The 25,312-nt window shown below is 41.2% G+C and overlaps 1 protein-coding gene across 1 annotated transcript in view; it reads left to right on the top strand.

Moving 5' to 3' along the window:
• Window positions 1–25,312, top strand: part of filip1l (filamin A interacting protein 1-like) — an 80,636-nt gene that overhangs the window by 22,251 nt on the left and 33,073 nt on the right. Inside the window, exons 2-4 of the mRNA XM_022210324.2 lie at window positions 8,700–8,999; window positions 10,446–10,619; window positions 10,701–10,879. Of these exons, the coding sequence (XP_022066016.2) occupies window positions 8,709–8,999; window positions 10,446–10,619; window positions 10,701–10,879 (644 nt within the window). The 5' untranslated portion in view covers window positions 8,700–8,708. The remainder of the gene's footprint in view (window positions 1–8,699; window positions 9,000–10,445; window positions 10,620–10,700; window positions 10,880–25,312) is intronic.

The raw sequence follows: 25,312 nt of genomic DNA, 5'->3' as shown, positions 1-25,312 counted from the left end.
CTCTGTTAGTAAACACTTGGCGTGATGACGGAAACCTCTGCAGCCGGCGAGCTGCATTTAACACTGTTCAGTAACACGTTCAGTGGAGCGAAACCAGGAGAAACACTGGAACTATATTTATATTTTACAGGCCCCACACCTTTCTGCAAAGTAGGTCAAGAACAGTCCTCAGACTTTTTTTTTTAATCACCACTTAATGTGCAAAAGTGAAACATTAACACACAGTCCGTCTGTAAATGATTAACAAGTCTACATCTCTGGAGTTCTACATTAACTTCCTGATATATCTGTTCTGAAGCTACATTGGCGACAGCAGGGAGCTAAATGCTAACAGGGCACTCCATAAAAATGAAAAGTTTTCTCTTCTAACTCTCCTTTGCATTCTAGTCAAGTTTATTTCAAGATGTTTTCTCTCAACTCTCAACTTTTTTAGTGCTCAGTCTCACACAGATGCAAACATTATTATGACAGTGAATAATGATGCGCATGGATGTAAAATCAACATCACATGACATTATTTACTGGGAATGTGTAGAGAGTAAAGGATGAAGAATTGATCTCATAGTAACGAATGCAGCATAAAGAAGAGGAGCATAAATAAAACAGGACAGCAGCTGTAGATCAGATTGCATTTACATTGTGTTATTGGTACTTTTACTTCAATAAAAGATGTAAAACTATTGTGGTTTCTTTCGCTCTTACACGTTTCTGTCGATGTAAAAAAAAGTGTCAAAACTTTTCAGAAACCACAAAAAAAAAAAAACTGCTGCTTTTGGAAACACTGAGTTCATCCAGTGGGATTTGGATAAGCTGAAAAAAAAATGCTGCAGAACTGAGTGAAGCCACCTGATTAATACTTTGATGTGGATTCAAACATCAACTCCTGAAATTGTTCTAAGAGGTGATTTAGTTTGTGTACAGTAAGCTGCAGACTACCAGAAGATCCTCCAGAGGATAAACTCCTCCATCTTTCTCTGCTCTTTTATCTGCGTGTTTCTTCCCCTCAATCACTCTGACAGCAGCATGAAGTCAGGCTGCAGGAATCCACTCTGTAATTTGTGCGCAGCAGCGGTGGGTGTGTTCATGCATGCATATGTTCTCTTGCGTGTCTGTGTGTTCTGCTCGCATGCCAACACAGGCTGCTGTTTGCATTTGGATGCGTGTGCGGAGAGGTGTACTTTTTGCAGCACACCTGCTTCCTCACCTTTCACCCTCCCGACTTTAACAGGCCTCCCTCCGCTTTGCTTCCCGCTCACATGAAAAGTGAAGTCATCACTTCAGAGGCCTTTCGCTCGGAGCTTTCGGGGACAGAACCGTAAAAGACGTCCTGGCGTTTGGTTTGCTCAAAGGTATAAAGTTGTGATAAGATTGGGAAAGGCTTGTCTGTGTGGCAGGGCGCGGCGAGTCCCAGCAGTCGTAGAAACGATCCAGGATTATAAAGCTTCCAAATAATGAGCTTAATCGGTTTCTGAAGGGTTCAGATGTGTGATAAAATGACTTGATGGCCATAATAGACAGACTTTATGAGGCTTTCTGGGTTAGTAACCGGCTGGCTGGCTGGCTTGGCGAGTTCATTGCGTAAAAACTCTTTGAATGAAAGAGCCTTTTGACCTGGTAGCTAGTTGGAGAAACCTTGGTGGTCCGAGCTAGACGAGCCCAAACTGCCAACTGTTTCCAGTAACAGCCTCACTTTTGGCTTCGGATGCTGTCCTCAATGCTTAATGAGAGCACAAGGTAATGGAAGGGCCTCGAGGAAGGAAAAAGGGGGCAGAACTTATGAATAAATAAGCAAGATATTTTTTATTAATATTAGCAGCTTGGAGTCATGCTTGGGGGCAACTCAATGGATGACAACTGTGATTCACTACTTATTCACTGGATAAAGAGGCATTCATGAGATTATGGGACACCATAATCAGTTCTTAGTTTTGACATACCCAGAACCTTTATATAGGACCAGATTCCTGCAAAACATTCCACTGACATGGTTTCAAATGTTGGTCCCAAGAGCCTCAGTAGAAGGTAACTGGACTTCTCTTTTTTGTTCTTGAATTTCTTGGTTTCATGAACCATAAAGAAGAGTCCAGTTACCTTCTACGGAAGCCACACAGACATATCAATTGTTAGCATGTTATAAAATGGCAAGCTAAGCCTAGCGTTACACTTTCTAAACCCACAAGAACATAAGGGTCAAAGAGGTGTAAATTTCATCATAAGCGAGTGAATGTGAAGATCAGTAGGGACGTCTTCTTATGCTCTTTGCTAGAATACATAGATGCTGATGTCCTGCACATATCTGGACTGGACTAGAAAGCAAGACAATAAGAACAACCACATGTTGTGGCATCCATAGCCAGTGTGTTACTCATTGTGAGTATGTTTACATTGCTGTGATGCAGATCAGCCACAAGAATGGCTGCAGTCTTGATAAAAAAAAAAAAAAATCAAGCGTCAGTTCTGTGTTGTTCTCTCGCTCAAATCTGTGCTGCTGTGTCCATCAGTATTATTGATCCACCTACAACAACATTAAAACACAATATAGTCCAATACTGAGTAGGATCCCCAACAAACCACTAAAGCACAGAACTCTGAAGGCATCCAGAGTTGGCAGGAGCAGTCACAACTTCAGCTCTTTGTCATGTTCCTCAAACCATTCCTGTTTGAAGTGTGACAGAGAGAAAAACACTCAGAGCGCTGTACTCCTCCAAGACTGTTCATTCCCTCATATAGCATTGCCAGAAGTGTAGCTTTTTTTTATAGAAATGCAGCATTTGTGCAGCAGGCGGTGGGAATTGATGGAACTCAGAAACACCCCCACAAATTAATGAATTGTTCTTTGTATCAGCAGCAGTGGATTTGTAGTGGGATCGCAATCATGTCATCATCAGCAGGCAGCTGATGTAGTGTTCACTTGTAGTCAGAGTTACAGTGACGCTATGCCGCTATTTCGCCATGATACAGAAATCTTTAACAAATCCGTGGATCCAGACTATAAGTCGCATCACTGCCAAAATCTAATCACTTGGTCCTTGTGTCATTTCTGACCTTCCCTGAAAATTTCATCTAAATCTGTTAGTCTGTTTTTGAGTAATGCTGCTAACAGACGGACAGACAAACCAACGCAGATTGTCACATAACTCCGCCTATTCCTTGTCAGAGTAATTATCCTCCTGAAAAAGACCATCAGGGAACAACTCCTCACTGAAAGGGTCCACATGGTCTCCAAAAATGTTCAGGAAGGTGCTATGTGTCAAATTTACATCTACAAAATGGTAGAAACCAATATTTCCCAGCAGACTGTTGCCCAGAGTATCACGCTAGCTTGTCTTCTTCCCATAATGCATCCTGCTGCTCCAGGTAAACGAGCACAGATCATCAGACCAGGCTACCTTCTTCCATCGCTTCTTGGCTCAGTTCTAATGCTCATGTACCTTATTCACATTGGTTCACCTTTCTATCAGAGCCAATGTGAAGGTTTTCAGCATTCCCTCCAACAGTAGCTCTGGGTTATGTGGGTTCACACCAACCGTCACTCTGTTCTAGTTTTCCTTTCTTACTTAACTACTGCATAATGGGAACACAGTTTAGTCCTTCGCAGACACTCAGATCGTTTTTCAAGACATTTTTCTTCCTTCCAACACATCAACTCCAAGAACTGACTGTTGTCTTACTGCCTAATTAATCCCACCTCTTGACAGGAGCCATTGTAATGACATAATAGATGTCATTCACTCCACCTGACAGTGGTTTTAACGTAGCTGATTGGTGTAAATGTTTGCAGACCTGAAATGAATAGTCAAAGAGAAAAACCCCAACATTCATTAATTCTCCCTGAGTGTAATATCGTGGGTGTGCTTGACTGATTCTTTTCACTGTGTTGTCTTTATTGCCAAACTAAGCAGCCAAGTGTGTTGCATAAGATCTGAGCACCTGTTAATCATAACATCACCTTCTGGCTCTGATCCTGCTCACACAATGACAAACGATTGGAGTTTATTCAAGCTGCTCTGACAAAAAAAAAAAACGGCCGACGCTCTCTGGATGGGATTAATAGGACAAAGCTCGGTTAAGTCATCGCTGGGCAGTTTTACACAAGTCACACACACGTTCATTCATGCCGTCACTGACAATAAGCACTGAGCAGATGGAAAGCGTGATGTGGTGCTATGAATCACAGGTACAAACATGATAAGTGCAGGTTGACAGCTGCTAAACACCGTGACTTCACCTCAAATACTGACGTGTTCTGATCGGGATTCAAATGGTTTCCAGAGAAGTTTTCCTAAAATGTTGCTGCTTACAGAGATTGTTCATCAGCAGAGAGATACACTCTCATGTTTTGTTGGACTGCCTTTAGCTTTGAGTTCGGCACAGATTCACTCACTAAGCTTCTGCAATGTCACAACACTTATTTCTGTCCCGAGTTGCATAAATTTTCTACCAAGTTCTTCTATTGATGATGGGAGAGTTGGACCGCTGTGCAAAGTCTTCTCCAGAACATCCCAAAGATTCTCAGTGGGGTTGAGGTCTGGACTCTGCCAAGGCCAATCCATGTGTGAAAATGATGTCTCATGCTCCCTGAACCACTCATTCACAATGTGAACCCCATGAATCCTGGCATCGTCATCTTGGAACATGCCCATGCCATCAGGGAAGAAAAACTCCAATGATGGAAAGACCTGGTCATTCAGGTCTTTCAGCTGACCTCATTCTTTGGAAACATAACGTTAGTGAACCTCACTAATCCCAGATCATAACTCTAACCCCCACAGGTTTGTAGGCACTAGGCATGACCCTTACTCTGATTCACCCATCACTTTAGAATAGGGTAAATGTGGACTCATCAGACCACATGACCTTCTTTTAGTGCTCCAGAGTTCGATCATTATGCTCCGTAGTAAAGCCTTTTGTTCCCCCATTCAGCCTCACTGATCAGTGCTTTTCTTAGACCTACACAGCTGTTTAGTCTCAATCCCTTGAGTTCCATTTGTATTGTGCGCATGGAAATGCTCTTACTTTCACTATTAAACATAGCCCTGAGTTCTACTGTTGATTTCCTACAAACATCTAAGAATTTGTTCTGAGCACATTTCTTCCTCGAAGATGATGGTTCACCACTATCCTTAAGGTTTTAATAATGCGTTGGACGATTCTTAACCTGATATTAGTAGTTTCAACAATCTCCTTCATTCTTTTCTTTGCTTGATGCAGGCCAATAATTTGACCCTTCAGAGACAGATTAACATCCTTTCGATGACCACAGGATATGTCTTCTGACATGGTTGTTTAAGGAATGAGAAGATCCTCACTGCATCAGCTAGGGTTAAAGTTGTTGCCAGCTGAAATATATTCATCACTGCAGTCATTATCCAATGAAAGGCTCTTACCTATTCGCTTAGTAAAATCCAGGTGGCGACTTTTTTTTTTTTTTTTTTTTTTTGGACTGGCAGTGTGTTTCCACCAACAGGGTTATCTGAGGTCTCCTGCTGCAGATGGCAGCTAATTAACTGTGTTTGGGCAGTTTTGTCTTGGCACCTTCTTTGAGCTGACAACACGGTCATGGAGAAAACATGCGAGAACTCAAGCATTTAAAGAGCCACTGTTTCTCGCCTTCACAGATGAAGGAAAGGCCTGAAACATTTGTAAGCTGTGATTTCATTTGGCACCGACGTCTTCCAAGGTCTATTTGCACCTTGTGCTCGTTTAGATTTGGACTGTGTTGCTGTAAAATTGATAACAGCTGACGGGATTCTGCAGCTTGACAGTTGAAGATGATCAACTCTGGTTTTATAATATCTGCTGTCAATCAGCTCAAGTTCAGCAGTTTGTTCGGAGATTTTAAAGTTTATTTTGACAATATGTCTGTGATATTAAAATGCTATCCTAATCTAATCATTTTAGTGCGTTGTTAAGCGTAATTTAGACTGTGGGTTGAGATCAACAGAGTCTTCAAAGGGTAGCCTTGAACAGAATTATAGTATTTGGATAATGAGATAAAGGTGTTTTGAGCAGTGTGAGTACAGTTCAACAAATTAGTTCCACATCTGTCCAAAAACACACATCAGCACAGCTGGCAGGCGTTTCTGGACTTTCACTCACCATCCCAGTGTTTCCAATTCTGTCCGCTTTCGTCCAAGTTTCCTAAAACCAATAACACAGATCACAAAAATCAGGGCCATCGCTCACCGGAGATACAAGGCTGATCTCAAAAGTCATTTATTCAACTCCCACCACGATAGTAAGGGACTGATCTAGAGATACGCCCGAGCCAATACTGAGCCATTTTCCCGTCCTCTCTGTGAACCTTTTTATGAACTATGTGATGTATTTGTGATCCATCTTGGAGATTTTGCAGATACGTGATACTTGCACATGTCGGAATCCCAGACGGGCTGCAATACATGTCTGTGACCCTCAGATCTGTTTCACAATCTCAGCTCAGATCTGCATCCTACACCCTGTTGTGTATGTGTGTTGTGTGTGTGTCGCAGTGAACACCTGTGTGCTGGTTGCATCATCAGTTTGTACATTTCAACAGTGCTGTCATGACTAATAATAACTGTGTTTCTTCAGAGCTGATTGTGTATTTTCTTCAGTGGAAAAGTTTCGGTTTTAAAGATGCTCAGGATGAAGCTACAAATGCACACACTATGGAGTATCCTTTACATAATGCACAGAAAATCCATGTACATGACCTAAAACGGTACAAATGCACACACCTTTTGAGGAGTTCTGTCTATCGCCTGCAGCCCTGATCTCTGAGTAAGCCGATGTGGAGTCTGTCTTAGACTGCAGGGAATTACCTCAGCTCTGAATCATGTGGCGCCTTGCCTAGAGCGTGCACAACGCAATCAGCCAGCCATCTTTCTTACTCATAAACTGTCAGAGGGCCTCACACAGAGGCTGGACACACACTGCAGGAGGCTCCAACACACCGTTTCATGTTCCAATTAGGACGTCTCAGGCAAATTCACTTGGACTGCTGAGATTTTCGTCTCTGTGGCAAAAAAAAAAAAAGATATTTTATGACTTTAAGTTTGTTCTTCCTTTTAATAGACAGACAATAAACAGAAAAAGTTCAAACAGTGTGCACATAGGCACATGCTTAGCTAAAATAAACCTTATGTTATGTTGCTCAGCTACAATGACAAAACTGACGTCATCAAGTAGACTGTTGTGAAATACTGTTTTAAGCCGGAAAAGTGAGTTTCAGGCTCAGTTCGCTGGAAACATTTTGATACGAGTTGAGCCGGATAGATGATGATGATGTCATATATTTGGGCAGATTATTCCCTCTCACATCAAACACTCAGAAATGAGTCTCAGCATGTTTCGTTTCAGGTTTGTCTTTTGGATGTGTTTACTTAAGCTGAGTAGAATGATGAAAAAGTCATAAATGACTTGGCCAAGAAGCTTACAGTTCCTTTGCCTGGGAGCTTGTAACTTACAGCGTTCGTGTATTTATCATAGTTCGATTTGTCAAAGTCAGAGAGGCCCTGAAAGGCCCATTCATAAACCGCATGACACACTGTACACTGCAAGTAGAGCTTGGTAGGGAGCCACGACAGTCACAGAATCATGTTAACCCTTTTTCTGGTTCCAAACACATGAGACAACCTATCCCCATCTGTACAACAAAGTAGTTAAACATTAGGACGACAGCCCTCCAGTGTCTGAAGTCCTCTGGCAGGCTGATTTTGGTCGCCCTTTTCTTGACAAATATTTCACTTTGTGGGAAAAGTCAGCAGCTGTGAATGATGGCTGGCAGCTCGGGGTAATTCGTTGCGACAGCACAGAAGGCCCTGCATCCAAAAAGTTCTGGCTCTGTCTGATAATCAGTAGTATAATTGTGCTTTGTGGCCGATGGTGTAACATGTTGAGGACTCTATTCCGCTGAGAGGCAAATATTAAGATGGCAGCCAATGATGACATTTAACTGATCTGGATGCAGGGTTAGTTTACGGCCAATTTACAGGAAGATGACAGAACAGGTTACATCTGTTTCTAACAAGGAATAACCAAAACTATTGTTAGACCTGTGTGTGACGTAGACAGTAAAGACTGCCACTGGACGAGTACTTCCTGATAGCTAGCGCTTGCAGGTAGTAGCATCCATGCCTATGAAGACATAAATGCATTGGCCAAAACTTTAGATGAAAACTTTACATTAGCCACAAAGTGACTCCTGCAACAGATCTGCAGGTATCACAGTGGAAGAGCAGCTTTAAATGTTTGCTCTTATAAGTAAAGGTCATGAATTCAAACCTATTCTTTCTTTGAGCCTGTCTTGGCTCAATGCAAAAATAAACAAGAACAGCACTCAAAGAGCACAGTACTTCACCAGGGCTGTTCCGTCATTGTATCATTTCTGATAGCTGAAATCTTTAAAAAAAAAAAAAATCCATGGATCCAGACTATAAGCCCCATCACTGCCAAAATCTAATCAGTTGGTCCTCGAGTCATTTCTGACCTTCCCTGAAAATTTGATCCAAATCCATTTGTCTGTTTTTGAGTAATGTTGCTTTCAGACAGAGAGACAACAGACGGACAAACACAGGCAGATCGTCACAAAACTCCACTGTTCCTTGGCAGAGTAATAATGGAAAACATTGAGAAACGCAGCACATGGTGCAAGATGGTGTGTATATCTGCACGCATAATAAATACCCTTATCCTTGAATTTTCCATGTACTCAACAGGTTGGAAACATGCGATCCCGCAGCAACAGTCTGGAGGATGTCGCTAAGGTCAAGCGGCCTGCAGACGCTCGCAAGCGATCTGCAGAGCGAGAGGAGCCCTCGGGTCGGGCAGAGCGTCGGAGTCGACACCGGGAGCCTCCAGACGACACCGGAACCGTTCAGCGGAACCACAACACCACCAAGAACAGCACCGCTGGGAGTGGAGGTGGAGCTGCGAAAGCCGGCCGGAGGGAAAAGGGCAGGGACCTCTCCAGAGACGACCTGGTCTTTCTACTGAGCCTGCTGGAAGGAGAGTTACAGGTAACTCAAACTGCAAACTTGGATTCAGGCCTGGAACTTCAACCGTTAAGATGTGGGCGCTGATCCCAGTTGGACATATAGTCAGACATGCCGGCTCAGTGGGCACATGATGGACTAAAAGCCTGACTTAATGGACAGCTGACAGCTGAGGCCACTTCCTGTCCTTCCAGCACTGATCCAGGAATCTCCTGGCGGAGTCTGCCCTGTTAATGAGCTGAAATGAGCCAGATGCAAGGAAACAAAGCAGCAAACAGAGCTCAGACAGAACAATCCATTCCATGCTATTTTTTTTTCCTTTCGCCAACATAGAACAAAAATGAATCTGAATATTTTAACTCTCTGAACTCTGGGCAGCAGTCTTTTATTTTCAGGGTGCAAGCACCAAATGGTGTGAAGATCCTGTTTAAACCCATGGGTTTTTATCATTTTTCATTCTTCATCCATCTTTTGAATTTGACTTTTGAAGGCCTACACATCAGGACAGGCAAAAAATTTGATATTTTAGAGGAATTGCATAGGTGTGTGCCTAAATAGCTCTATAGCACCACCTGGAAAATTCCGAACATTTACTACGACCACTAAGTGTCAGCTACAGCTGGGAAATTGGGTACACATGTGGAACACATCAAGACGCACAAAAAAGCCTCTGGCAACTATGCCCAACACACAACAGGAAGTCCGCCATTTTTAATTATGAGTCATGTTTTGGACGACTTTGGACAAATCTTTTGGACATTTTCAAAAGCTATAAACTCAAACGGGGTAACCTCGAATGAGCTCAGTTTTTTCTTCTTACTTTTTTTTATTTGTTCCTGTCAAAGCGCAAAAACTGTTACTAGAACTGGATTTTAAAAATTTTCAGAAAAAGAAAATTGTGTTTCTGTATTTGTTTCCTGTCTGCTCTGTGTGCATTTCATCCTAGTTCAGTCTAAAAATTTGCATAATTTTTGCTGGTTGCAGCTTTCTTAGTCTTATCTTGTTGGTTGCAAGGAAAGAACAAGGAGGGAAGATTTTTTAATTTTTTTTTAAAAATGAATAATGCAAATGCCTTATTTTTGGTACATTTTGAAATGAAAGGACAAATGACAACAGCTACATTTGCCAAAGTGACCTAAAATGAGCCATAATTAGTTAAAGGACTGTCAGAAAAATCTGACAATTGTCACTGTTTCTGGCTCTGATAGCGTAATTTTGGCATTTTTGAAAGAAATGACATCTTTCAAACATGCCGGCAGGTTTGGTTTTCAGAAGTTACAGCAGTTCCCAGTCTTTTTTATTGGTGACTCCCCCCCAGCGTTCCATAGATTGGATAGCGTCAAACTGTTTCACTGCAGAAAAAGCCCATAAATGTACACATGTAATCGTGAAAATGGTTTTGTTAGGCTTGGTGTCTTTCATGCTGCATTACAAGGCTGAACCTCAGCACTTTCACTTTCTTCTCTGCAGGCCAGAGACGAGGTGATCACAGTGCTGAAAGCAGAGAAAATCGACTTGGCCCTGCTGGAGGCCAAATATGGTTTCGTTACCCCACAGAAAGTCCTGCAGGCTCTGCAGAGAGACGCCATCCAGGGCAAGGCCGACGTCTTCCAGGAAGACATCTATGAGAAGCCCATGGTCGAGGTAACAGCAGATCTCAATCAGCTGATCAATGAGTGCCTCAGTAACAGCACACTCAGACAGATGTTTTCTCCTCCGCCGCAGCTGGATAAGCTGGTGGAGAAGCAGAGGGAGACGCACCGGCGGATGCTGGAGCAGCTGCTGATGGTGGAGCAGTCGCACAAACAGGCTTTATACAAGCTGGAGGACGAGAAGAGGAACCACGGAGAGTTCATGAAGAAGAGCGACGAGTTCACCAACCTGCTGGAGCAGGAGAGAGAAAGGTGGGTGGGATGTATTCATGCTGGCTCCAATGGAGATGTATCATCAGAGAACAGACAGCTTTCATGTCGCAGTTGTAACCCTTTCATACGCAGTGTGAGTCAGGAGATACCTATTTTCCATTGGATTTGGGTCACTTTTGACCTATGTTGTGCATCAAAGGGTAAAAAGAGCCCAAATTTTGCTTGTGGGTGTTCCCATTACTTTACTGTGTCATTTTAGCTTTGTTTGTGCTTTTTAAATGTTTGCAAAGTTACAAAGTCCACAACAAAGGGACTACTTCCGCTTCTACTTTGACACCAATTCATCCAGAGCACGATCAGATTATTTCCTCTGTAAAGTCCACATCTGCTGTAGCTCTGCCTCTTAGATCGGTGGTTTCAGCACAAAACCAACAATACCTTGATCATGTCAGGCCAGCCGACCAATCAGAACAGGAACTAAAACAGGGAAATAGACATATAAAGAAGAAAATGATGAAATTGTAAATAAGCGTCACATGGGCACTTTAAAGCAGCTCGGATAAGCTAATGTCCTCTCGTTTTCAAAACAAAGTCATTGAACTCATCTTTTCAGGTTATCAGATTTTAGAAGCAACAAAAGGCTTCCCCAGCTTCACTCACATATTCTCAAAGACTGTAGATAAATGCTGATGTGTAAAGCTGCAACGAATAAAAGGTGCCTAAACCGTCCCTGCTGTCCCGAGCTGAATGTTTCTTTGAGCTCCAACAGGCAGGAAAAAAAACCTGATCTTCATGAACTCCCAGCATGAACTCAGCCTCTAAGTGCAGCATCAAGCCGAAGCCAAAATTACAGCTGATGCATATTTCTTGTTTAAGTAATGTCTGTCAGGATTCTTTACGAGTCCATGTCAGCATGTTCTCCAGAGTTAGAGGCCCTCTTTAATCACTTCAGCAGATCAGATTTTACTCTGTTCCCATGGCCTTGTGTTGGAGGAGAAGCTAACCAGTGCCTTGCTCAAGAGCATTTTTAAAAAAAAAAGAACTCCAACCACTTTGGACTGCCAAAGTAGAGTTGTCTTAATAATCTCTTTTAATGTTCGTATTAAATCAGGGTGTTCTCCAGGATTACAGGGAAAATCCACCTCAAAGATTTCCATTATTGTTGTTCCCATGACCTGGAGTCGGTGCTCCACTTTTATTATCACTTTTTATTGAATGCAAACCTGGAGCAAACCAGGAGTTGTTTCTGGAGATGATCCAACCACCGGCAGCGAAGGAGAGACTTTCTCCTCAGATAATTTAAGTTTGAGCTTAAATACACAAATGAGCTTTACATTTACAGCAGCTCTGTGGATATTTGCGAAGCAGAGTGAAAAACCATATTCCTGGAAAACTGTCACACAGTTTAATCCGCATTCAGAGCCAGAGAAGCTCTGAAGCTTAAAGTTCAGATGTTGATGCTACAGGTTTGCAATGTAATTCTCTAAACTGTAGATTCTAACACTCCCAACAGACCGACAACAGATTATTCCTCGTTGATGCTAGTTCGATATTGAAAGCAATACAGAAGGTTCTTGGTTTATGACGTCCTCGACCTACAGCATTTCGTCAGAACTTGTTCCGGGTGGGTCCTCGGTTTACGGCATAATGCGTTTTGTTGAAAATGGTTACATGTGGAGCGGGTGAGCACGCCCTCAGGCAGCGCTATAAGACAGCTTTGTTTACATTTGCCGGTTGTACACCACTTTGGACTGTGCTAACTTTTTGCCCTTCATTATAGCTCCCAAGTGTAAGTCAGACTCTTCGGATGGAGTTCCGACTTACGGCGAAAATTGGCTTACGTCGGGCTGTAGGAACAGAACTTCGATGTAAATTGAGGACCCTCTGCATTTCAGAAATGGCACTGAATCCTGATGACTTCGGAGGACATACTTGAACTTTTTGTCTGTCAACACGAGGTTCATGTTTGAGCTTGACAGTCAAATTCATAATCGCCACAATATACAAAAATCTGGATCATTATTTGCTACAATTCATTTTAATTTATTTCTTTTTCCATATTTTTCAAATACACAAAAATATCGCCAACAGTTCTAAAACATTGCATTACATTATCGCTCATGTCTCTGTTTTTACACGAGTAGAATCCTTCATGGACCATTAAAAGGAAAAAAATTAATAACCTTGATCCAATGTAACATTTAGGCTACAAAATGTATACCAATTATGGAAAACTATTTTATTCTTTGGAGAAGGTCAATTTTGGTCAACATACAGTATATTTTGGGTTTTTTTTTCAGTGTATTGAGCAGATTGCCAGAAAATTTGGTGCATAAATCATGTTCCAGTTGAAATGAATTGGCATCACTTGGGTAGTTCACTGACTTTTTTTTTTTGGCACCATGAACACGTCAGCTGCGTTGGTTTATAACAAAATAAGTGCAGAACTAAAACCATTCCAACCAGGTTTATCTGTACTTAAGCACAAATTAACAAATATTTCTGTGCTAATACACTAAACTCGAATATATGATCAAACAGTTAATATGCGTTGGCGCACCTTAGAACTGTGTTGGATTATTTTGGATTATAGTATTGGCTTGTTGCAGAGCTTTAAAACCCTTCAGTGGTGAAACTATGACCATAAATATGTCGTAATGTGAAATGAAGCTGGGATGAACCATTCTGAAGCCAGCCAGGACAGAGGCGGCTGGAGGTGGAAACATGTCTGACTGATTCCTTCAGTAAATGTCACAGTTACCCAACACTTCTCTGTTTACTGCTTCCTCAGCAATATCACATTTCGCACACACACTCGGTGACAACACACGCAGACAGAAAGAAACACACACATGCACTCTCAGCAATTAGTCTTGCAGAGGAAACGCAGCTGGACGGCGGCCCGTGACCTGTTTGGGACGATCACATCGCTGCACTTACGCTGCAGCGAGTGTTTGCGTTGGACGCAGGGCGGCGTGACGACGGTCTGCGCTTTGTCACCGAGCTGCCATGAAAAATACTCCCCCGTCCAGGGCCTGGCTAATTACCTCGTGAGAAAAGGCGAGAGATTTATAGGAGAGCAGAGCCAAAAAAAAAAGAAAAACTCAACTAATGGCTCTGAGAAGCATCAATCAAACGGCATGTTGAACAGGATGGAAACGGTTGATGAGGGGTGTTTTTGTAAGCCTCAGCCTCCGTGGATGGGAGTGAGCAGAAGTGTGTGTTCAACATGTGACGCTGTCATCCGAGTGTGTGTGTGTGATGTGTCGAGTTATTATGTAAATGTGTGTGCTTGAAGGTGTTCTCTTACCTCATCCCTCCCTGTTTGTACAGACGATCCACACAAGTGAAATTATGGTTTTCACTGCTGGGACAATTATGAGTTATACTATAAGGTGATGCAGTAAATGTATGCTCAGGAGGGAGTGTGGGGCTTGGTTTTTTGGATCATAAATAAAGCAACGTGCAGCAGCTAAATCTGGTTGTATATGCAGGTTTGGTGTTCAGTCAGCCTTTAGCCTCACTGATGCAGTTATAGCAAGAAAGTCCTCCACAAAGCTGCTCAGTTGGTGTATGATTTCCAACAGATGAAAATCTTTAAAAAAATTTGTGGTCTGCAGCGGTCGATTTGGAGTAGGATTGCAATCATGTGATCATCATCAGGCAGCTGGTGTAGTGTTCACTTTTAAAAGTAGTTACAGTGACACCATGCCACTGTCTCGCAATGATACAGAAATCTTTAACAAATCGGTGGATCCAGACTGTAAGCCACATCACTGCCAAAATCTAATCACTTGGTCCTTGTGTCATTTCTGACCTTCCCTGAAAATTTCATCCAAATCTGTTTGTCGTCATCATCACATAACTCCACTGTGTTCGGTGGCGGGAATTTCATTTGATCTTTTTCAGAATTAAAGGCATTGTACCAGTGTAATACAGACAGAAAACATTTCTGATTTCTCTCTCCTCCTTCATGGTTTTTCTGTTTCCATAGAGCTGCAGGATGTAAGATTGTAGAGAAAAAGGAACCACGGTGAAGAAAGATGAGTAGGAGCAAAAAGCAAGTCCAGAAATGACAGAGGGTTCACGTTTAAGTGATGTCAACCTCCACTTCTGTGACTACAGTAGTTTCATAACTGGTACGCCTGATGGCTGGTTGAAATAAATCTGGATTATCCATCACTCTATGCTGTACTTTCAACACAAACTAGAGAAGGTATATTTCTGTCATCCGACACTCTAAATACGTCGAGGCAGAAACATCAGCAGGAGCAGCAGGAAGAAAGACCGAATCCCTGTGGAGCTTGAACAAACAGCATTTAGTCCTTCAGCCGGGCACAAAACTCAGAGGTTTGTTTAGCAGCTTCTGTTTAAGTCTGCACTGCTGGCTTTTACTGAAAGCTTGAAAAACTGAAAAAACACCCCAAAAGCGACTTATAACTTGTTTGAGGGGAGCTGAAGCAACTCTGTGTTATACAGGACAGAGACACCAGCAGGCTTTAGTTTCACTCTGGCTAATCTGCTGCCGGGTGATGCATTGTAGCTGCATGTAATCATTTCCTTTACTTTGGAAAACAGCACATTGTGATTACGTCCTGGACTAATGTGGAGACGAAGCCCTCATGTCGCTGCTGCTGGTTTGAGTTTGACCTTTTTCTCAGCACTAAGCCTGAGACTGACCTCTTAAAAGTGTTAGGGTTAGGCTAACCCTTATCCTAAAACAGGGGGCTGAATGGTAACCTATAAATTTAGACAACTCCAAATTTTCCAAGATGCACAGGTATCTACATAGTTTTTGTTTTAACTATATTTACATTATGATCAAACAACAAAAGTCAGACAAAAAGACAAAAAACAACAAAAACAAGACAAAATAATTATAAAAATGAGAAAAGATGACAAAAACGAGACACAAGATGACAAAACTGCAACAAACTACACGAAACAAAACAAAAAAGAGCCACAAAATTAGACAAAAAAAGTTACAAAGCGACAAAAAAACTGGAGAAATGAGACAAAAAAAAATGGTAAAAGCGAGAAACAAAATGACAAAAAATAGACTAGCAACACAAGCGAAACAAAAAACCCACAAAACGATAGAAATGATACACAAAGCAATGATTAAAGAAAACACAAAATGACAAAAATAAGACAAAAAACAAGTGAGGCAAAAAGGAAACACCAAACGACAAAAACATGAGACAAACGACAAAAGTAAGACAAAAAACAACAAAAAATTATAAAAAATGTGACACAAAATGAGAAAAGAACAATGAGGAGTATAGTATTTTACTTTATGATCAAAACAACTTGTCACGGTCTAGAAATCATTTTAAATTTATAGTTTTATAAATTTACAACCTGCAGTTAATGTCTTCTCTCTAATTTTTACACACTGGCGGGCCGGTTTTGGCCAGCGGGCCGCATGTTTGACACCCCTGGGTTAGACCAGTCCTTACCCTAAAACAAGGGGCTGAATGGTTCCTCCGGTTCGCTGATGCAGTGGTGGTCCGAGTGATGAGCTCATGGCGGCACAGCAGCAGGGGTGTGAGAGCAGAGCGGCATCATAACCACCCACAGATGTTACTTTAACATGACTTCAGCTCAGATATACGCCGGCTGCTGGCAGTTTCGCCTCCACAGGCCTGTTGTTTTGCTGCTCACAGCTGAAGTCCAGTTTATCACCACGTGACCCAGAAAAACACTGACCGATGCCGTACAAGGGGGTTTCACTTAACGCTGTCATGTGGTGAGCCTGGTGTTCACTCTACTCTACTGAGTCCAGCTTTTTCTGCTGCTGTTTGGACAGGTTATTCACTGTATTCATAATATTCAGCTTCTTGTTGAGGCTGATCAGCTCAGTTTAATTTGGCAGCTGCACTAATAAGAGTGACAGGTTTTCTTACACTTCCCTTTTATTCAAGTATAATTTAAGTCTAACTACACACTCAGGCTTCAGGGAAGTGATTAGGGTCATTCTTGAATTTGAAAATTTCCACAGTTTTGCCTGGACAGCGTTAACAGCAACACAAAGAGAACATTTTAATACTGATTTCACTTGACAGCTTCCAGCCACCAGTTAGTCGAATTGATGCACCTCAAAGAAATAAAGTGGGATCATGTGACTAAAGTAACAGGAAATAAAAACCAAAATGCATCAAATTCTGGTGCATTCTCTTCAGGTTTTCCACTTTCTTCACTACAAAATCAGTTAAAACTTACTCTGTTACAAAGGTTCACATACAGGGGCACATACACAGCAGACAAACTGCATCGTATGCCAAATAATGCTAAAGTTTTTGACTTTTATTCTTGTCAAACGCTGATATTTTGATCCCTTTATGCTTTTAAATCCTGTCTGGTTTCTGGCCAAATTTATATAACTAAAAAACACGACAGAATTCTCAGTTACGTTTTAAGGGAAACATTTTTCTGCAAGATTATATTATTATATTGTGACATATATTATTTTACTGCTTTCTCAGTCAACCACATATGAGATGGGCTACGTCTTGTTACCATGGTAACCCAGAAATGTTGTGAAAAGATACATTTCTTTTTGTCAAAAGCTTACCGAACAGCGAGTGGAGGGAAAAAAAAAGGGGAACATGGAATTTTTTTCTGAAAATGTCGCAGTCTTCCCCTTTATAAATACATCTCTTTCAAATGTAAATAAGAATGCAGTCGAGTTGTAGAGGCACATCATTGATGGGAGACAGATGGATGTCAGGTAGAAGTAAGATTAAAGGGATTCTTTAAAAGAGACTAAATACAGCTGACAATCAGCCACATTCATATGGTGACCGATATGTTCAATGGGTTATCTGAAGCTCTTTAGAAACATAAAGGCCTTTGGATTCACCATTAAAAGAGAAAGGACGCGTTCCACTAAAGCAATCCTTTACAAAATTATGTTTCAGTACAACTAAACCACACAGCATTATACTTGAAATTCATGTTGCCAAAAGGTTTTACTTGAACCCAACCAGGTGATGCTGGTGCCTAAACCTAACTAAACCTCTAATATGTAATGATCGTTGTGAAAATATCCACTAAGGTGTGATCATCGTCTAAATCTCACCAAAGAGTGACTGAAAACAAAACCGTAGCCGAACTATACTGAGCCTGGCAAACTGATGTTTCAATCTAATGTTCAAGGATCATTTTAAGGATCTTTATCGCTTCAAATCATGTTCCTATGAGTTTAACACTTACTTGAGACATTCAGATGGAGGATGCTGTCAGACAATAAAAGAACATTCTCAAACTGACATAAGTCCCGATAAGTCCACAGCGGTCGATTTGTAGTGGGATCGCAATCAAGTGATCGTTAGCAGGCTGCTGACGTAGTGTTCTAGTTACAGTGACGCTGTTCCACTATCTCGCAATGATACAAAAACTTTAACAAATCCATGGATCTAGACTATAAGCTGCATCACTGCCAAAATCCAACCACTTGGTCATTGGGTGATTTCTGACCTTCCCTGAAAATTTCATACAAATCTGTTAGTCTGTTTTAGAGTAATGTTGCTGACAGACAGACTGACAGACAAACCAATGGCGATCGTCCCATAACACCGCCGCGTTCCTTGTTGAAGTAATAATAAAGGAAGGACGTCCTCAATATAACATCCATAAACTGTTTTAGAGCGTCTTTAGAGAATTTTATCCTGCCTTTAAGAAAAACTGTCTGGGAATTAAAAGAAAAGTTTTCGCTGAAAACATCACCAGAACTTTCTCAGAACGTTTTTCGAACTAAAAAACGCTATCTGGAAAAGTCCTGTGTTGACTTCAGTCTGCATCTTCACACTTCCTCACACAGACTGGAAGTCTTTCCAACAACATTGTAGTTGAGAAACATTTCAAATAAAAATATTTCTTTCAAAATAAAACTACACTTCTTGCAGTTTAGTTGAATGTAATTTTTGTAGAGACCGAATTGGCCATAAGAGTGGTTATTTAAAAACTGTGTGCCCTCCTGCTGTGATAATAACTGATCTGAAACTGAAAATCAGATCATGACTAACACAAATAAAATGTGTGTACTTTCCCATAAAAACCTCCGCGCTGTATTTTATTAGTCACTGTTCTCACATGGTTTATTGGGAATAAACAAAGCTGTGTGACAGGAAGCAGCTTGCACAAGATGTAAAGCTGAAACGCGATGACGTAATTTACCGGCACTAAAGCAGATGATCGGCCGCTTCTCCGGAGCAGATAGGAGGCCGGTAGCAGCGAACACGACACCACATGACCTCCGACGATATACGTTCAAGCATCTGGCTGACTTAGCTGGTGACATCACTCATGTGGATCAGATTGAGAACATTCTTGAGCGATGCCCTCATCATCGCTGAGATGCTTATTATCCAGACCTGCCCTGCTCCTTCAAAGGGAACACAGTGTTTTGGATTGTTTTTATGATCGGGGATCTTTTCAGGTTAAATAATGAGCTCTGTTCCTGCCTCTGTGAGTTCACCTCAGAGGCAGGTTGTGAACTTTTTGGAGGAAAAAGAAAGAAAGAAGAGAATCGAGGCTATAACAGCGTTCTGTACAAATGAGAGCATGTTTTAGGAAGTTGTACGCACACGTCTTCCTGTACACGCATGAGCAGGATCTGTCCTCACCTCTGCATCGTTAAGATTTTATCAGTCCTCATTCATCAGCTGCAGCGCTGAGCGAAGCCTCTGCACACCTGTAACCCTCCCAAAATACTTCAGCTCACCATGTTTTATATACATTCCCGTTCCCGGCCAGACTCCAGCTCCTGCTCTGACGGATGGGAATCTGAGATATGGGGCTGGAGATGTTTAGAAATGAACTATGAAACATTCCACCTTATGAAATTAAATGCTGCCACAGGAGAGTAAACATCTCTGTGAAGCAGTTTTTGAAGCTCTGTGTCAAACACGTCCTTTTAAGGGAAGGAAAGCGATTCTCTCAAGCCCACTTCGGATCGGCGCTTTGAAGCAAACCCGCACATGTCGAGGTCAGAATCGGGGGGATACATTCAGAAACACCCTCGAAACACACACCGGACCTGCAGCCAGGTACAGTAAAAGGTTTCAGAAACACACTTGGCCTCGTCTCCAAATACGTCAGGAAGAAGCAGAGCACTTCAGCAGCAAAACCTTCATGGAATGTCTTCAGGTTTAGTCGACGAAATACTGAATACATCGGAACTAAACCCAGGCAGGAAAACAACAAGAGCAGCCAAAATGTGAAAGAAAAAAATCTGGACTCAACAGTTTAGGCGTCCATACAGGAATGTTGGGTCATTTTTATCCATACTGTCTATATATTTCGAAAAATGTAATACAATAGATGACAGTGATTGTTTTATGACAAAAATATTGAATTTAAGTTACTTTCATTGATTTTACACACATACATATTGTACATTAAACAATAAAAAGCCGGGAAAAAAACACAAGAAAATATATTTGAACTTTATTTTTTTGGCCAGCTGCAACACTAAAATTCTTCTTATATACTTGCCTGGAAAATCCAGACTGACTTTATTTATGTATTAATATAAATGCAAATAAAGGCAGTCTGGCATTGTGATGATAGGAGACGATTTCAAAAAGGAGGGGCTAACGAATACAGCCTGAATGAGAAAGAACGAATCAGCGTAACACGGATGTGACGCACAAACAAATCGACCTTGAAGTCCATGTAGTCCAAACAACAATGGCATGCAGCAGAGAAAGCGTCGCGGTGAATGATTACTGCCGTTTTTGTCACAAAAATCTGCGAAAACATGGGGTACTCTCAAGTACAACACTTATTTTTGAAAAGGCTACGCAACAAAAGACTCCTTGCGAACGATTAGCGGTGTTAGGAATAACTTTAAATCGGAGCCAAACCAAGTCGGTGCGTATGTGTAAAAGTTGGTTAAATTTACTCACACGTTTGGAACGGGATTTTCCTCTGTACAAACAATGGCAAGAAGCCGAAAGTAACGAGCCATCCACTGCCTCCTCATCGTCGGAAAAGTCAAGTGAAAAGAGGCAACGACTAACGCCATCCAAAACGCCAAGAGACCACAAAAAGATTTGCCTTGCCCCCCCCTCCTCTGGCATCATCTTCGAGGCGCTGAAGATGACGCAGCATTAACTCCCGCCTCCCGTGCTATGATTGGTCGTACCAAACTGTCCCGGGAGGGAAACGCGATTCAATTCGCCCAATGCCAAACTGACTCTCCTGTATCTCCTAACATGGAGATAGGAGATTACGCGGAGATTCAGTTTGGATTTTCCAAGCTACTTATATACCCTAATACAACAGTATTATTATTTTTTGTGTCGATTGTGTAATTTTTTTCCCTCTTTTTTGTCATTTGTCCATTCTTTTGTCGCTTTTTAATTTTTTCGTCATTTTGCATCTCGTTTTTGTCATTTTGTGTTCATTTTTGTCATATTTTTTCTTGCTTTTGTTGTTTCTTTTGTCATTTCGACCATGAAGTAAAATACTGCATCATTCAGCTCCAGATGACTAAATGTTTTGTGCCTTCGTAGACACTCTGCGATCTGTAAGTTGTAATGTGTAAATGATAAACTGAGGTGTAATACTGTCGAAATTTCACTTATTTTTCTGAAGAAATTTCAGGTTGTTTATAATGTTTTGTAAAAAAGATAATTCCCAAAATGTAAAAATTTTCAGAATGTACATTTTTGCACTAAAACAAAGTGGAAATTTTGGAGTTGTTGTTATTTATCGGTTATTAGGCTCTGATTTTACTGATCCACTTGAGGTCAAATTGGGCTAAACTAAAATGATCTAGATGCTGGTCACTGCATCGTTCCCACATCGGAGGAAAAACTGAGCGTCTACTGACCTAAGTGAGCTGCTCAGCCAACCCTCCCTTTCTGCTTTGGCCAGATAACGTCCTGATTGCACCACTGCGTCCTCGACCTCAGAATCATCCGTCTGAACGGGCCATAGCACGGCTGACGGTGTTAAGACAAACCTTAAACACTCCTGTTCTTTGGCCTAAACCCAAAGAAGCAACTTCATCTACAAACTGCAGCACACTGACACAGTCTAAGGAGGATTTATCTGGATGATCATGTTTTCCTCAGTTTAAAATGAAGAGTAAAGAATGAAACTGAGTAGAAACAACCTGAGCTTGTAGATCAGTGAGCATTTCAGCCTATTTTCTTCTATATAAACAACATAACAGACTGAAGCAGCTGTGAAGGCTTGGGTTTGGTTTGGCTGTGAACAAATCAGCTGCTGACAGTTTCTGATTAACACGTGTAATTGTTGTTCTTGTAGCAGGGAGTTTTCAGAAAATAAAATGCTCAGTTTGGTCCACATGCTTCAGTCTCTGCACTGCAGATGTGCAGGAACCGCTGCATCAAAAGAAGCCAGAATCCAGCGACCTCAGAATAGATCGTATGAAAATGGAGTTTCAGACCTTAAAGAGTGCGAGGCTGATAGAATATTACTGCATCTGTAAACTGGGTGTAATTAGGCCCAGTGATTCGTCACTGCATGGCGTAATGGGATTACATCTCCCTGACAGAATGCAGCGATTAGACCTCACCGACCACAAGGACTCCAGCCTGCTGCTTGTACTTTTCCAACCTTTTTTAGTCTTGTTTTAAAAGAAGCATGGAGCCTAAAATAGCATCTACATGTCCTAAGCTCTTTTTCTGCAGCAGCATAGGTGACAGATCCCAGTGTGTTTGAGAGCTGCTCAACAGATGACAAAAAAGCAGCCACATTTTCTCAATCTGTGTTACCATTTTGTTTTGCAAAATGAGCAAGGTGGAGCTTTAAAATCAGCTTCTTGCAGAAACTCAGAGGACTTTTCTGCATTAACACTGTGGAAAAGTGCTTTTGGAGCCAGTATTTCTGCCACATTGAAATAAACTTTTTCCAAAACAGAAGTTTACTTTATGATTGAAACAAGTCAGAGGAAAAAAAAGGACAAAAAAACAACAAAAACAAGACAAAATATTACAAAAATGAGACGCAAAATGACAAAAATGAGACAAAAGGCATGAAACAAAACAAAAAAAGAGACAAAAAAAAATCAAGCAAAGAAGTAAAATGAGACCAAAAATTGCACAAATGACACAAAAATGACAAAAGCGAGAAACAAAACGACCAAAAACAGACAAACACCATAAGTGAGACAAAAAAATCCACAAAACGATAAAAATGATGCACAAAACGACAAATAAAGTGAAACACCAAATGACAAAAATGAGAAAAAAAACGACAAAAACATCAAATGTCACACAAAAACAACAAAAAGACAAAATATTACAAAAAAAACGAGAAAATAAACAGAAGAGCAATGAACAAGCTAGTATTTTACTTCATGATCAAAACAACTTGTCAAGGAATGTCTAGAAATTATTTTAATTGTATAGTTTTACAAATTTACAGTTAATGTCTTCTTTGTCATTTTTACACTTTACAAAATCATTTTTTGGATTGGACCCTCTGGAGGGCTGGTTTTGACCCACACCCCTGTTTTAAAGGGTAAAACCTGATGCTAAATAACTCAGGTCCACATATGAGGCTGAATCGGGTTAACAGAATCAATACTTAAAGGTCATATTTCAATAAATTAACTCAGCGAGCAGAGGGCGACATGGTGCTCTGTGATGACCTATGAGCTTTACTAACTGAATTAGAGTTTTTCAGTAACATTAACTGAGCCTGAATGCTATTAGAGAACTTCCACAGCTCATTCGTCAGGGCAAAAAAAAAAAGAGAAAGAAAAAGAAAGAGCAGAAACAACTGAGTAGTCGACAGAACGGAGCTTGACGAATGATTACGGCAACTGGGAATCTGCAGGAGTGATGTATGAGCTAATCTTCTATTTGCGAAAGGAAATAGCACCGAGGGTGGAGGGACGAGGGTCAAGGAGGAAAAAAATGCAGCTAATGTAGACTTAGCATGACATTTCTACACTTGCTGTGAACCGTGCTCGGCCTCTGCGGCGCCGGAAACGGCCAATGATGGCCGGACTCGAAGTGCAACAAGAGAAAGTCTGAAGAACGCTAAGCAAACCCGACACGGTTGCTGTTAGGGCTGAGCTCTCCGATTTACTTTCCCCTCTCATTTGTTCTAGCAGACACCTTCTTGAGTTATAGCTCGGCAAAGCACGGCAAGAGGAAGCCGTTTCTCCCCTCCTGTCCTGCCGGGCTGAAAGGAAGCGACAGCAGCAAACCTGGACTTTACGTCCTGGTAGCTGAACAATGAGCCTGAGCCGGCGGCCAAGTCAGCATCCAGATAGTGATTGAAATATGGAAGAAAGAGGCTGGCCGGATGTGCCAAGTCAAACGTCTCGGTGTGGTAAATGAGCTTGTTGGACGTGGCCACGATGGACTGTACAAACAGACATTTTTCACCTTTTCTGCCTAATGAAGGCGGGGCACTGCTGCGCTCCATTAAACTCAGCTGTAAACGCTTAATGAAGTCTTTATTAATGAATCTGTCAACTGTTACAACACCTCAGTCCTTCTATAAATGGTTAATGGACGACCGATAGACAGAAATCCTTACACAACATACACCGTCTGTCCAAAAAAAAAAAAAAAAAAAGTCGCCACCTGGATGTAACCGAACAAATAGGCAAGATCCTTCCATTGGAGAATTACTGCAGTGATGAATATGTTTCAGCTAAAACAGTGCAGTGAGGAGCTTCTCAATTCTTAAACAACCATGTTGGAAGTTAGCAGTCAAAAAAGTTCATTTTTTTACACAATATAACACAATGTTTATCATATATGCTCAACTCCCAACTCCAAAACCTGCCGTCAAGTTTAAAAGACGTCTTATATTTCAATAAATCACTAAAATCACACCATTAACCAAAGCCAAAAAAAACAAAAGAACTGTTGGGTCTTCACCTCACCAGTGGTCCTTAAAATGTATTATGAGCTTTTCTGTTGGGAAAGTGAACCAATACCGAGCTTAAAATCACGATATTTGATCAAACTCGCCATTCATTATTTACAAATTCGCCAAAAATACACTATTTGCACTAACAAATTCCGTGCTGGTTGCTGTAACCATGAAGCTATTTTAGAGTCACCTGCAACCAACAGTTGGTTACAAGACAAAAATTCAGGAACTTCCATTAAAATGTAAGCATTAAAACATCTGGAGAATGTAGAATCACCATTTTTTTTCCCCATCATTAGTAGCATCTGTTTTTTGTGTCTTGTTGTGTCCTTGTTTTTACGGTGTGTGTATTTGGACCAAGTGTCTGGAATAAAGCTGAATTGAAAAATTGAATTAAATAATCAAAGAAATTCAACTCTTCATGTTCTTCTGTTTTTATGGAGGTGCAGGACTTTAGTATGCGATGAAAAATGAACTAAAGTCAAGAAAAATGAGACGGAAGCAAAAAATAAAAAAATAATAATCACAAAACTGTGATCTTAAGCTCCACTCCTGTGACTATAATACTGTCCCGACTAATGGAACTGATTGATAGCTCAACAA

The sequence above is a fragment of the Acanthochromis polyacanthus genome, chromosome 22 (assembly GCF_021347895.1).
Source record: "Acanthochromis polyacanthus isolate Apoly-LR-REF ecotype Palm Island chromosome 22, KAUST_Apoly_ChrSc, whole genome shotgun sequence".
Classification (NCBI taxonomy): domain Eukaryota; kingdom Metazoa; phylum Chordata; class Actinopteri; family Pomacentridae; genus Acanthochromis; species Acanthochromis polyacanthus.
This window is presented reverse-complemented; position numbering and strand designations above follow the sequence as displayed.